Here is a 12,765-nt window from a genome sequence, read left to right as displayed (position 1 = left end):
GAGACATAGATTGGCTGACTGGATTAAAAAACACAAGCCATCCATTTGCTGTCTGCAAGAAACACACCTGGCTTCAAAAGACAAATTAAAGCTCCGAGTCAAGGGATGGAAGACAATTTTTCAGGCAAATGGAATTCAGAAGAAAAGAGGAGTTGCAATCTTATTTTCAGATACATGTGGATTTAAAGCAACTAAAGTCAAAAAAGACAAAGATGGTCACTTTATATTCGTCAAGGGAAAACTACAACAAGAAGACATTTCAATTCTAAATATTTATGCACCCAATTTAAATGCTCCCAGATTCTTGAAGCAGACCTTACTCAGTCTGAGCAATATGACATCTGATAATACCATCATAACAGGGGACTTTAACACACCTCTTACAGAGCTGGACAGATCCTCTAAACAGAAATTAAACAAGGATATAAGAGATTTAAATGAGACCCTAGAACAACTATGCTTGATAGACGCATATAGAACACTCCACCCCAAAGATAAAGAATATACATTCTTCTCATCACCCCATGGAACATTCTCCAAAATTGATCATATCCTGGGACACAAAACAAATATCAACAGAATCAAAAGAATTGAAATTTTACCTTGTATCTTTTCAGACCATAAGGCACTAAAGGTGGAACTCAACTCTAACAAAAATGCTCGACCCCACCCAAAGGCATGGAAATTAAACAATCTTCTGTTGAATAACAGATGGGTGCAGGAAGAAATAAAACAGGAAATCATTAACTTCCTTGAGCATAACAACAATGAAGACACAAGCTACCAAAACCTGTGGGATACTGCAAAAGCAGTTTTGAGAGGAAAATTCATCGCTTTAGATGCCTACATTCGAAAAACAGAAAGAGAGCACATCAACAATCTCACAAGAGATCTTATGGAATTGGAAAAAGAAGAACAATCTAAGCCTAAACTCAGTAGAAGAAAAGAAATCTCCAAAATCAAATCAGAGATCAATGAAATTGAAAACAAAAGAATCATTCAGAAAATTAATGAAACAAGGAGTTGGTTTTTTGAAAAAATAAATAAAATAGATAAACCATTGGCCAGACTAACTAGAAATAGAAAAGTAAAATCTCTAGTAACCTCAATCAGAAATGATAAAGGGGAAATAACAACTGATCCCACAGAGATACAAGAGATCATCTCTGAATACTACCAGAAACTCTATGCCCAGAAATTTGACAATGTGAAGGAAATGGATCAATATTTGGAATCACACCCTCTCCCTAGCATTAGCCAGGAAGAAATAGACCTCCTGAACAGACCAATTTCAAGCACTGAGATCAAAGAAACAATAAAAAAGCTTCCAACTAAAAAATGCCCTGGTCCAGATGGCTTCACTCCAGAATTCTATCAAACCTTCAAGGAAGAGCTTATTCCTGTACTGCAGAAATTATTCCAAAAAACTGAGGAAGAAGGAATCTTCCCCAACACATTCTATGAAGCAAACATCACCCTGATACCAAAACCAGGAAAAGACCCAAGCAAAAAGGAGAATTTCAGACCAATCTCACTCATGAATATAGATGGAAAAATTCTCAACAAAATCCTAGCCAATAGATTACAGCTTATCATCAAAAAAGTCATTCATCATGATCAAGTAGGCTTCATCCCAGGGATGCAAGGCTGGTTTAACATATGCAAGTCCATAAACGTTATCCACCATATTAATAGAGGCAAAAATAAAGATCACATGATTCTCTCAATAGATGCAGAAAAAGCATTTGATAAAATCCAGCATCCTTTTCTAATTAGAACACTGAAGAGTATAGGCATAGGTGGCACATTTCTAAAACTGATTGAAGCTATCTATGACAAACCCACAGCCAATATTTTACTGAATGGAGTAAAACTCAAAGCTTTTCCTCTTAGAACTGGAACCAGACAAGGTTGTTCTCTGTCACCTTTACTATTCAACATAGTGCTGGAAGTTCTAGCCAATACAATTAGGCAAGACAAGGAAATAAAGGGAATCCAAATGGGAGCAGAGGAGGTCAAACTCTCCCTCTTTGCTGACGACATGATCTTATACTTAGAGAACCCCAAAGACTCAACCACAAGACTCCTAGAAGTCATCAAAAAATACAGTAATGTTTCAGGATATAAAATCAATGTCCACAAGTCAGTAGCCTTTGTATACACCAATAACAGTCAAGATGAGAAGCTAATTAAGGACACAACTCCCTTCACCATAGTTTCAAAGAAAATGAAATACCTAGGAATATACCTAACGAAGGAGGTGAAGGACCTCTATAAAGAAAACTATGAACTCCTCAGAAAGGAAATAGCAGAGGATATTAACAAATGGAAGAACATACCATGCTCATGGATGGGAAGAATCAACATTGTTAAAATGTCTATACTTCCCAAAGCAATCTACCTATTCAATGCCATTCCTATCAAAGTACCTACATCGTACTTTCAAGATTTGGAAAAAATGATTCTGCGTTTTGTATGGAACTGGAAAAAACCCCGTATAGCTAAGGCAGTTCTTAGTAACAAAAATAAAGCTGGGGGCATCAGCATACCAGATTTTAGTCTGTACTACAAAGCCATAGTGCTCAAGACAGCATGGTACTGGCACAAAAACAGAGACATAGACACTTGGAATCGAATTGAACACCAAGAAATGAAACTAACATCTTACAACTACCTAATCTTCGATAAACCAAACAAGAACTTACCTTGGGGGAAAGACTCCCTATTCAATAAATGGTGTTGGGAGAACTGGATGTCTACATGTAAAAGACTGAAACTGGACCCACACCTTTCCCCACTCACAAAAATTGACTCAGATGGATAAAGGACTTAAATTTAAGGCATGAAACAATAAAAATCCTCAAAGAAAGCATAGGAAAAACACTGGAAGATATTGGCCTGGGGAAAGACTTCATGAAGAAGACTGCCATGGCAATTGCAACAACAACAAAAATAAACAAATGGGACTTCATTAAACTGAAAAGCTTCTGTACAGCTAAGGAGACAATAACCAAAGCAAAGAGACAACCCACACAATGGGAAAGGATATTTGCATATTTTCAATCAGACAAAAGCTTGATAACCAGGATCTATAGAGAACTCAAAGTAATCCACATGAAAAAAGCCAACAATCCCTTATATCAATGGGCAAGAGACATGAATAGAACTTTCTCTAAAGATGACAGACGAATGGCTAACAAACACATGAAAAAATGTTCATCATCTCTATATATTAGAGAAATGCAAATCAAAACATCCCTGAGATACCATCTAACCCCAGTGAGAATGGCCCACATCACAAAATCTCAAAACTGCAGATGCTGGCATGGATGTGGAGAGAAGGGAACACTTTTACACTGCTGGTGGGACTGCAAACTAGTACAACCTTTCTGGAAGGAAGTATGGAGAAACCTCAAAGCACTCAACCTAGACCTCCCATTTGATCCTGCAGTCCCATTACTGGGCATCTACCCAGAAGGAAAAAAATCCTTTTATCATAAGGACACTTGTACTAGACTGTTTATTGCAGCTCAATTTACAATCGCCAAAATGTGGAAAGAGCCTAAATGCCCACCAACCCAGGAATGGATTAACAAGCTGTGGTATATGTATACCATGGAATACTATTCAGCCATTAAAAAAATGGAGACTTTACATCCTTCGTATTAACCTGGATGGAAGTGGAAGACATTATTCTTAGTAAAGCATCACAAGAATGGAGAAGCATGAATCCTATGTACTCAATCTTGATATGAGGACAATTAATGACAATTAAGGTTATGGGTGGGGGGAAGCAGAAAGAGGGATGGAGGGAGGGGGGTGGGGCCTTAGTGTGTGTCACACTTTATGGGGGCAAGACATGATTGCAAGAGGGACTTTACCTAACAATTGTAATCCGTGTAACTGGCTTATTGTACCCTCAATGAATCCCCAACAATTAAAAAAAAAAAAGAGAAAAAAAAAAAAAAGAAAGAAATGGAGTATTGCAATGACCAGATAATCCTTCCTTCTAACTGTCTTGGAAAGTTCTCTTCAAGAAATACTAATAAACTTCTTATTGATAAAAAAAAAAAAAAAAAAAAAATCATGTGTGACAAGCTATTTTGAAATGTGTATACATTGTGGAACACCTCAGCCAAGCTTATTAACATGTGTGTTACCTCACGTACTTATTTTTGTAGGGTACAAATATACTTCTTGAATGAGCCTTTAAATATACACAAAGTATACTGTTTGTATCATTACATAAACATATAAGCATAAACTTTTCTTTGAAGTTAATATTTATTCCTCTCAAAAAAAAGAATGTTGTCTTCATGCTCTGATCTGTTCATGAGACAACAATGTATATGTATAAGGTGTGACACGATATTCAGAACCTAACTTTTATGTGACGAAACTCTGTGTAATCATAAGCAAAATAATCAACTATGAAGAAATCAACATAATTAGTCAAAATAAAGTCTTTCATACAGATTGCTCAGATTTAGATTGCTATTATTTTAGTATGCTTAGAAGAATAATTTTGGCCAGGCACGGTGGCTCACACCTGTAATCCTAGTCCTCTAGTCCTCTAGACCAGCTCAGGCTGGTCTTGAACTCCTAACCTCAAGACCAGCCTGAGCAAGAGCGAGACCCCATCTCTACTAAAAATAGGAGAGTGCCTATGGTGCCTGCTACTCGGGAGGTTGAGGCAGGAGAATTGCTCATGGCCAAGAATTTGAGGTTGCTGTGAGCTGTGATGATGCTATGGCACTCTACCCAAGGTAACAGAGTGAGATTGTCTTTAAAAAAAAAAAAAAAGATTTTTATTTTTTCCTAATATCTAGACTAGTTTAATAAAATAATTTTCATATTCTCTGTCCAGAAGAGGCGGCTCCTGTATTTCTGGGACCCTGTTGTGATGACACATTGTTTACTGTGTCTCAAGCTTTTGGGCTCCCCTCTCGAGGCCTTGCAAACACCATTATGGGGCCTGAGTGTAAGAGAGTCCAATTTTGTGATAACAGATATTTAGAAAAATAGAGAATGACAAAGTAAGTGCTGAGGGTGATGCCAGTTCTCCTCTCATTTGGACTTTGCTTCTTAATCCAGGTGTATAACTTATCCCAAAACGTCCAGGAGGATGATCTTCAGCACCTTCAGGTAACAATATTTGTCAGCTTTTCTGTATATCTAGTTGTCTTTCGAACATGTATAGCAGAACTTCGAGGAATGATTTAGAAACATAACTGAATGAGAATTGTATTTTCAGATTTCATGATAAAAAGCTGGTCACCCGCCTGGGTGGCTTCCACTCCCCAAGCAGTATTGAAATCTCAGAGAAGGAGAAGCTTGTGTTTCCTGACAGTGCTTCCATCCGCAGACTCTCTGCTGTCTTTCAATTCATGTTATTCTTGGTTACTATCAGAGGGAGTAGGGTTACTGCCAAGGGAATATATTGTTTCTCTGATAGTATTCCTTCTGTATATTTTATAGAAAAATATGCTTTCAATGTATCATCTTGGCAATCAGAGCCATGTAGCAAAATGCGCAAATTTAACAACAACGAAGAATGATAGAACAGGATGGCCCAAGGCACTGGAAACATCGTTTGGAGCTCACATCTGGCATGCTAGCAGTTATGTTTTAGTAGCTCACACTGACAGTTTATGGGCAGTGTGCTGAATAACTGTTACATGTTTTTCACAATAAGAACAATCACTTCTTTGGGCATGTGTCATGACCTGGCCAGCTGCTCTCCGAGCTCACAGCATGGCCCTGCTCCTGACTAGTGTAGGGCTTCCAACAAGAGTGCTGGGTTAGAACTTGGATGTTGTATCTTGAGGTAACTTTAAAATTTTCCTATAAATTAACGTATAAATTTCCTATACATTAGGCACCTTCAGCAATTGTTAGAATTCAGATTATCTTAGTAAATGGTTCTTTTCCCAGCTCTTGTAGACCTGATCTTTTGGATGTCATCCCTCTAATTGGGTGCCTCGTAATTGCCTTTGCTTTCTAGATTCTCTTCACTCCCACAGGGGAGGTAGCATGATGCTTGGGGTGTTATTCTAGGGGGGCAAAAGATGGTTACCTTGTGTGTCAGCATCCCTCCCCAGCTCTGAGAAGCCACCGTGGCACATTACTCTTGTGCAGGGAGTGGCCGTTCCTTTTATGTTCCATGCAGCAAGCCACTTGGCCAGTCTGGACACAGCTCTTATCAGAATTCCCAGGCACCATCACCCCCAGGTCTATAATCTCCAAAATCTTACATTGTGGTGCTCCGTGGTCTCCCTGGGAACAATAAAAGATAAGAGAAGGCAGTGTATTTGATTCTCCACTTCTCAGCAAGTGCCGATGCCTCGGTGGTGACCCAGCCTTGTGCGGCTGTGCTCCCTCGGGCAGCGGCTTCTGTAAAGGTGTCTTCCAGAGTTTACGGCTCTCTGATCTAATCTGTGCAAACTCTGCTTTGAAAGTCATTTAGTATATTTTCTTCTCTTCTTTCTTCCCTACAAAAAATTAACCCACATTCTAGATATAAAAGGTATTAGTTTTAAAATAGAAACTTTATTTTTTAAATGTACTTTAAATATCTTTCATTTTTAAATATATAATTGCTCTCATATCTCTATTCTACCTAATGCTTATTACCTGAAAACGATTATTGTATTATTGTCGTCTTAATAATACAGTACTTTATAACAGGTATGGGAAAAAAGGAATGGAGGAAAGCCAAGAAGTAATGCTTTGCAGATACTGAAGTGTCTTCTCCGTGTGTGTGTGCGCGTGCGTGCGTGCGTGCGTGTGTGTGTGTGATTTCTCCTCAAGCTTTTCACCGAGTATGGCAGACTGGCAATGGAGGAAACATTCCTGAAGCCATTTCAGGTGAGTAAGAGTTAAACAATGGTAGATTCTTAATAGAAGCTCCTGAAGACTGTAATCAGTATATTAATTAATTGGGGTCATGTTTCTTTCTCATTTTCTTTATTTCATTTAAGAAGCAGCTTTGAATACCTATTTAATGCTATTTGATGCAAGGAAGAGATAGAAATGGGGAAATAGAAATATTTTAATTATTAAAAAAATTGAGGATGTAAAAAAATGAATTAGATGTTCTCACCAGAGAATCAGCTCTTCTTCCCTGACCGCAACCCTAGAGATGTCACAGGAACCAGAAGAAGCTGATGAATTTGTTAAACGTAAAAATCTAAAATCAACCAACGAGATTCCTGGAATAATAGAAGGTGGTTGCTAGCAGCAGCAAAAGCCCCCACTGAGCACCAGACAGGAGATGGGGTGGAGGGGAGCTGTTGAAAGCGCCCTTTTCTTTCTCACACATTAACCTGTTCCATTGCCAGTATCAGGACGGTAGCCAGCTCAGCTCTTGTGGGGACTGCAGGGAATGTCAGGGCAGTGTCTGAGCCTGGGCAGAGTACATCTATCTCCTTTCTGCTCCCGCCCTTCTTTAAATACCAGGAACAAGGATGTTAAAACTAAGTCGAACAGCCCTTAAAAGCAGTAATGAAGGGAGGTGCAGCCCTAAACACCACAGACTGTCCCCCTAAAGTGTCCGTTCTCAGTCTACATTGATCAGACGGAGCCCAGGCTGAGCTCCAGAGTGTAGCTCGTCCCTGCAGTTACACGGCCCAGTCAAATGGTCATACCCTGAGGGTCAACGAGCACACAGCCAAGCTGAGCAATTGAGAAAAGGCAAAGGAGAATCAAAGGCCCAAATACCAAGGAATTTAAAATAAGCCGTATTAGTTATCTTTTGCTTTATAACAAATCATCCCACACGATTTTGGAAAGTCAGGAAACTGGAGTGGCTTAGCCTACATAGTTTTGGCTTGAGGTCTCTCATGAAATTACCCTCAAGATGTTGGCCAGGGAGACATTCCCTGAATACTTTGCTAGAAGATCCACCTCCAAGCTCATTCGCATGGCTGCTGGTAGGAACCCTCAAGTCCTTAACAGCAGGGCCTTTCCACAGGGCTGCTGACAGCAGGCTTCCCCCAAAGCAAGTCATCCGATTGTAAAAGAGAAAGAAAGTAAGAGAAAAGCCACAGGTTTTTTTTATGACCTAATCTTGGGAATGATACACCATCAGTTCTGCCATATTCTTTTTTTTGTTGTTGTTAAGAGATAAAATCTCATTTTATTGCCCTCGGTAGAGTGCCATGGCCTCACAGCAACCTCCAACTCCTGGGCTTAGGTGATTCTCTTGCCTCAGCCTCCCGAGTAGCTGGGACTACAGGTGCCCGCCACAATGTCCAGCTATTTTTTTTTTGTTGCAATTTGTCTGGGGCCGGGTTCAAATCTACCATCCTCTGTATTTGGGGCCTTACTCACTGAGCCACGGGCACTGCCCAGTTCTGCCATATTCTGTCAGCCATACATACCAACCCTGGTAATGTGGGAGAGGACTAAAAAAAGACATAAATGCCAGGGCAGTGATCCTGGGAGGTGTCCAAGAGGCTGGCTACAACGTCAGCAAGTTAAATACTCTTGGAAGGCCAGGCAGGGGGCCTTATGCCTGTAATCCTAGCACTCTGGGAGGTGGAGGCAGAAGGATTGCTTGAATTTAGGAGTTCAGGACCACCCTGAGCAAGAGTGAAACCCGTCTCTGCTAAAAATAGAAAAAATTAGCCAGGTGTCATGGTATACCCCTGTAGTCCCAGCTACTTGGGAGACTGAGGCAGGAGGATTGCTTGGGCCCAGTAGTCTGGGCTTGGAGAGAGCTATGATGCCATGGCACTCTACTTGGGTGACAGAGCAAGACTCTGTCTTAAAAAAATAAATTATTATTATAAGTATTATTATTCTCTTGAAGAAGTAAGGGATGGCTAGAAGATTAGGTAAATTGGATTAACCTCCTTCCTGACAACAATCAAAAACCTCCACAGAAAATTAAAAATGTCTTTGAATGCATAAGAATATTAACAAGATGGTAAGAAGTTGTTGAGCTCTGAGAGAGAGAGAGAAGTCCTGCAGGGGAATGAGTAGTATCATTAAAGACACCAAAAGAGGGCGGCGCCTGTGGCTCAGTTGGTAAGGCGCCGGCCCCATATACTGAGGGTGGCAGGTTCAAACCCGGCCCTGGCTGAACTGCAACCAAAAAATAGCTGGGCGTTGTGGCGGGCGCCTGTAGTCCCAGCTACTCGGGAGGCTAAGGCAAGAGAATCACTTAAGCCCAGGAGTTGGAGGTTGCTGAGAGCTGTGTGATGCCATGGCCCTCTACCGAGGGCCATAAAGTGAGACTCTGTCTCTACAAAAAAAAAAAAAGAGACACCAAAAGAAAGATGATATGGCTGTATTAATATCAAGTGACGTGAACTTTAAGAAAAAGCATTATTGGGCGGCACTTGTGGCTCAGTGAGTAGGGCGCCGGCCCTGTATGCCGAGGGTGGTGGTTCAAACCCAGCCCCGGCCAAAGTGCAACAACAACAACAAAAAAAAATAGCCGGCGTTGTGGCGGGTGCCTGTAGTCCCAGCTGCTCGGGAGGCTGAGGCAAGAGAATCACATAAGCCCAAGAGCTGGAGGTTGCTGTGAGCCGTGTGACGCCACGGCACTCTACCGAGGGCAGTAAAGTGAGACTCTGTCTCTACAAAAAACAAACAAACAAAAAAATATATATATAAAAACATAAAAGAAAAAGCATTATTAGAGACAAAAAAGGGTTACTAATATTAGAAGAATGAATTGTGAGTAAACAAATAGGTGAATATGTAGCAAATGTAAATACACATTGTCCATTAAATAATAATTCCTAATTTGCAGTATTTTTTGAAGACAGAAATAAAATATTAAACAAAATAGCATGTAACTTTTGGTCTTTATGTCAATCAGGAGGAGTTTTTAAATTACCTGGATTTTTAAAACTCCCATGTGATGTTAAAATTTCACATGTTACTGCTAGAACTAGTGTACCTAGCATCCCGATCCACAGAGGGGGAGAATGGTGTCAGAAAAGAACAGACAGAACAAATAAATACCACAGTCACGCCAGAGGGTGAGAAGAAAGAGCAGCAAGGGGAAGACAAAGCGAGTGGTGAAGATCGGGGGGAAAACAAAGCCAGTGGTGAAGATCCGGGGTGAGACAAAGCGAGTGGTGAAGATCGGGGTGGGGGTGAGACAAAGTGAGTGGTGAAGATGGAGGGGGAGACAAAGCGAGTGGTGAAGATGGGGGGGAGACAAAGAGAGTGGTGAAGATGGGGGGGAAGACAAAGCAAGTGGTGAAGATGGGGGGAAGACAAAGCGAGTGGTGAAGATGGGGGGGAGACAAAGCGAGTGGTGAAGATGGGGGGGAGACAAAGCGAGTGGTGAAGATGGGGGGAAGACAAAGCGAGTGGTGAAGATGGGGGAAGACAAAGCGAGTGGTGAAGATGGGGGGGAGACAAAGCGAGTGGTGAAGATGGGGGGAGACAAAGCGAGTGGTGAAGATGGGGGGGAGACAAAGTGAGTGGTGAAGATGGGGGGAGACAAAGTGAGTGGTGAACATGGGGGGGAGAAAAGCGAGTGGTGAAGATGGGGGGGAGACAAAGCGAGTGGTGAAGATGGGGGGAAGACAAAGCGAGTGGTGAAGATGGGGGGGAAGACAAAGCAAGTGGTGAAGATGGGGGGGAAGACAAAGCGAGTGGTGAAGATGGGGGAAGACAAAGCGAGTGGTGAAGATGGGGGAGAGACAAAGCGAGTGGTGAAGATCCGGGGGGGAGACAAAGTGAGTGGTGAAGATCCGGGGGGGAGACAAAGCGAGTGGTGAAGATGGGGGGAGACAAAGCGAGTGGTGAAGATGGGGGGAGACAAAGCGAGTGGTGAAGTTCCGGGGGGGGAGACAAAGCGAGTGGTGAAGATCGGGGGGAAGACAAAGCGAGTGGTGAAGATGGGGGGAGACAAAGCGAGTGGTGAAGATGGGGGGGAGACAAAGCGAGTGGTGAAGATGGGGGGAGACAAAGCGAGTGGTGAAGATGGGGGGGAGACAAAGCGAGTGGTGAAGATGGGGGAGACAAAGTGAGTGGTGAAGATGGGGGGGAGACAAAGTGAGTGGTGAAGATGGGGGGAGACAAAGCGAGTGGTGAAGATGGGGGGGAGACAAAGCGAGTGGTGAAGATGTGGGGGGAGACAAAGCGAGTGGTGAAGATGTGGGGGGGAGACAAAGCGAGTGGTGAAGATGTGGGGGGGAGACAAAGCAAGTGGTGAAGATGTGGGGGGGAGAAAAAGCGAGTGGTGAAGATGTGGGGGGGAGACAAAGCGAGTGGTGAAGATGAGGGGAAGACAAAGCGAGTGGTGAAGATCCGGGGCTGGAGTGGGGGTGTAGACAAAGCCAGTGGTGAAGATCCGGGGGGGAGACAAAGCGAGTGGTGAAGATGTGGGGGAGAGACAAAGCGAGTGGTGAAGATGTGGGGGGGAGACAAAGCGAGTGGTGAAGATGGGGGGAAGACAAAACGAGTGGTGAAGATGGGGGGAAGACAAAGCGAGTGGTGAAGATGGGGGGGAGACAAAGCGAGTGGTGAAGATGGGGGGGAGACAAAGCGAGTGGTGAAGATGGGGGAGAGACAAAGCGAGTGGTGAAGATGGGGGAGACAAAGTGAGTGGTGAAGATGGGGGGAGACAAAGCGAGTGGTGAAGATCTGGGGCTGGAGTGGGGGGGTAGACAAAGCCAGTGGTGAAGATCCGGGGGGGAGACAAAGCGAGTGGTGAAGATGTGGGGGAGAGACAAAGCGAGTGGTGAAGATGTGGGGGGGAGACAAAGCGAGTGGTGAAGATGGGGGGAAGACAAAGCGAGTGGTGAGGATCCGGGGCTGGAGTGTGGGGGTAGACAAAGCCAGTGGTGAAGATCCGGGGGGGGGAGACAAAGCGAGTGGTGAAGATGTGGGGGAGAGACAAAGCGAGTGGTGAAGATGTGGGGGGGAGACAAAGCGAGTGGTGAAGATGGGGGGAAGACAAAACGAGTGGTGAAGATGGGGGGAAGACAAAGCGTGTGGTGAAGATCCGGGGCTGGAGTGGGGGGGTAGACAAAGCGAGTGGTGAAGATCCGGGGGGGAGACAAAGCCAGTGATGAAGATCCAGGGGGGAGACAAAGCGAGTGGTGAAGATGGGGGGGAGACAAAGCGAGTGGTAAAGATCCCGGGGTGGGGAGACAAAGCAAGTGGTAAAGATGGGGGGGGGAGACAAAGCATGTGGTGAAGATGGGGGGGGAGACAAAGAGAGTGGTGAAGATCCGGGATGGGGTGGGGGGGGAGACAAAGCGAGTGGTGAAGATCTGGGGGGGGGAGACAAAGTGAGTGGTGAAGATCCGGGGGGGGAGACAAAGCGAGTGGTGAAGATGTGGGAGGGAGACAAAGCGAGTGGTGAAGATGTGGGGGGGAGACAAAGCGAGTGGTGAAGATGGGGGGGAGAGAAAGTGAGTGGTGAAGATGGGGGGGAGACAAAGCGAGTGGTGAAGATGTGGGGGGGAGACAAAGCGAGTGGTGAAGATGTGGGGGGGAGACAAAGCGAGTGGTGAAGATGTGGGGGGGAGACAAAGTGAGTGGTGAAGATGTGGGGGGGAGAAAAAGTGAGTGGTGAAGATCCGGGGGGGGAGACAAAGCGAGTGGTGAAGATCCGGGGGGGGGGGAGACAAAGCGAGTGGTGAACATCGGGGTGGGGGGAGACAAAGCGAGTGGTGAAGATCCGGGGGGGGGAGACAAAGCGAGTGGTGAAGATGTGGGGGGGAGACAAAGCGAGTGGTGAAGATGTGGGGGGAGACAAAGAGAGTGGTGAAGATGTGGGGGGGAGACAAAGTG

At 43.9% G+C, this 12,765-nt stretch overlaps 1 protein-coding gene across 5 annotated transcripts in view; it reads left to right on the top strand.

The window, feature by feature from the left end:
* Positions 1-12,765, top strand: part of ATL1 (atlastin GTPase 1) — a 79,988-nt gene that overhangs the window by 35,855 nt on the left and 31,368 nt on the right. For all 5 annotated transcript variants that reach the window (XM_053593177.1, XM_053593179.1, XM_053593175.1 and 2 more), the window contains 2 exons: positions 5,095-5,145; positions 6,811-6,867. In XM_053593177.1, the coding sequence (XP_053449152.1) occupies positions 5,095-5,145; positions 6,811-6,867 (108 nt within the window). The remainder of the gene's footprint in view (positions 1-5,094; positions 5,146-6,810; positions 6,868-12,765) is intronic.

This window comes from Nycticebus coucang, chromosome 6 (genome assembly GCF_027406575.1).
Source record: "Nycticebus coucang isolate mNycCou1 chromosome 6, mNycCou1.pri, whole genome shotgun sequence".
Taxonomy (NCBI): domain Eukaryota; kingdom Metazoa; phylum Chordata; class Mammalia; order Primates; family Lorisidae; genus Nycticebus; species Nycticebus coucang.
This window is presented reverse-complemented; position numbering and strand designations above follow the sequence as displayed.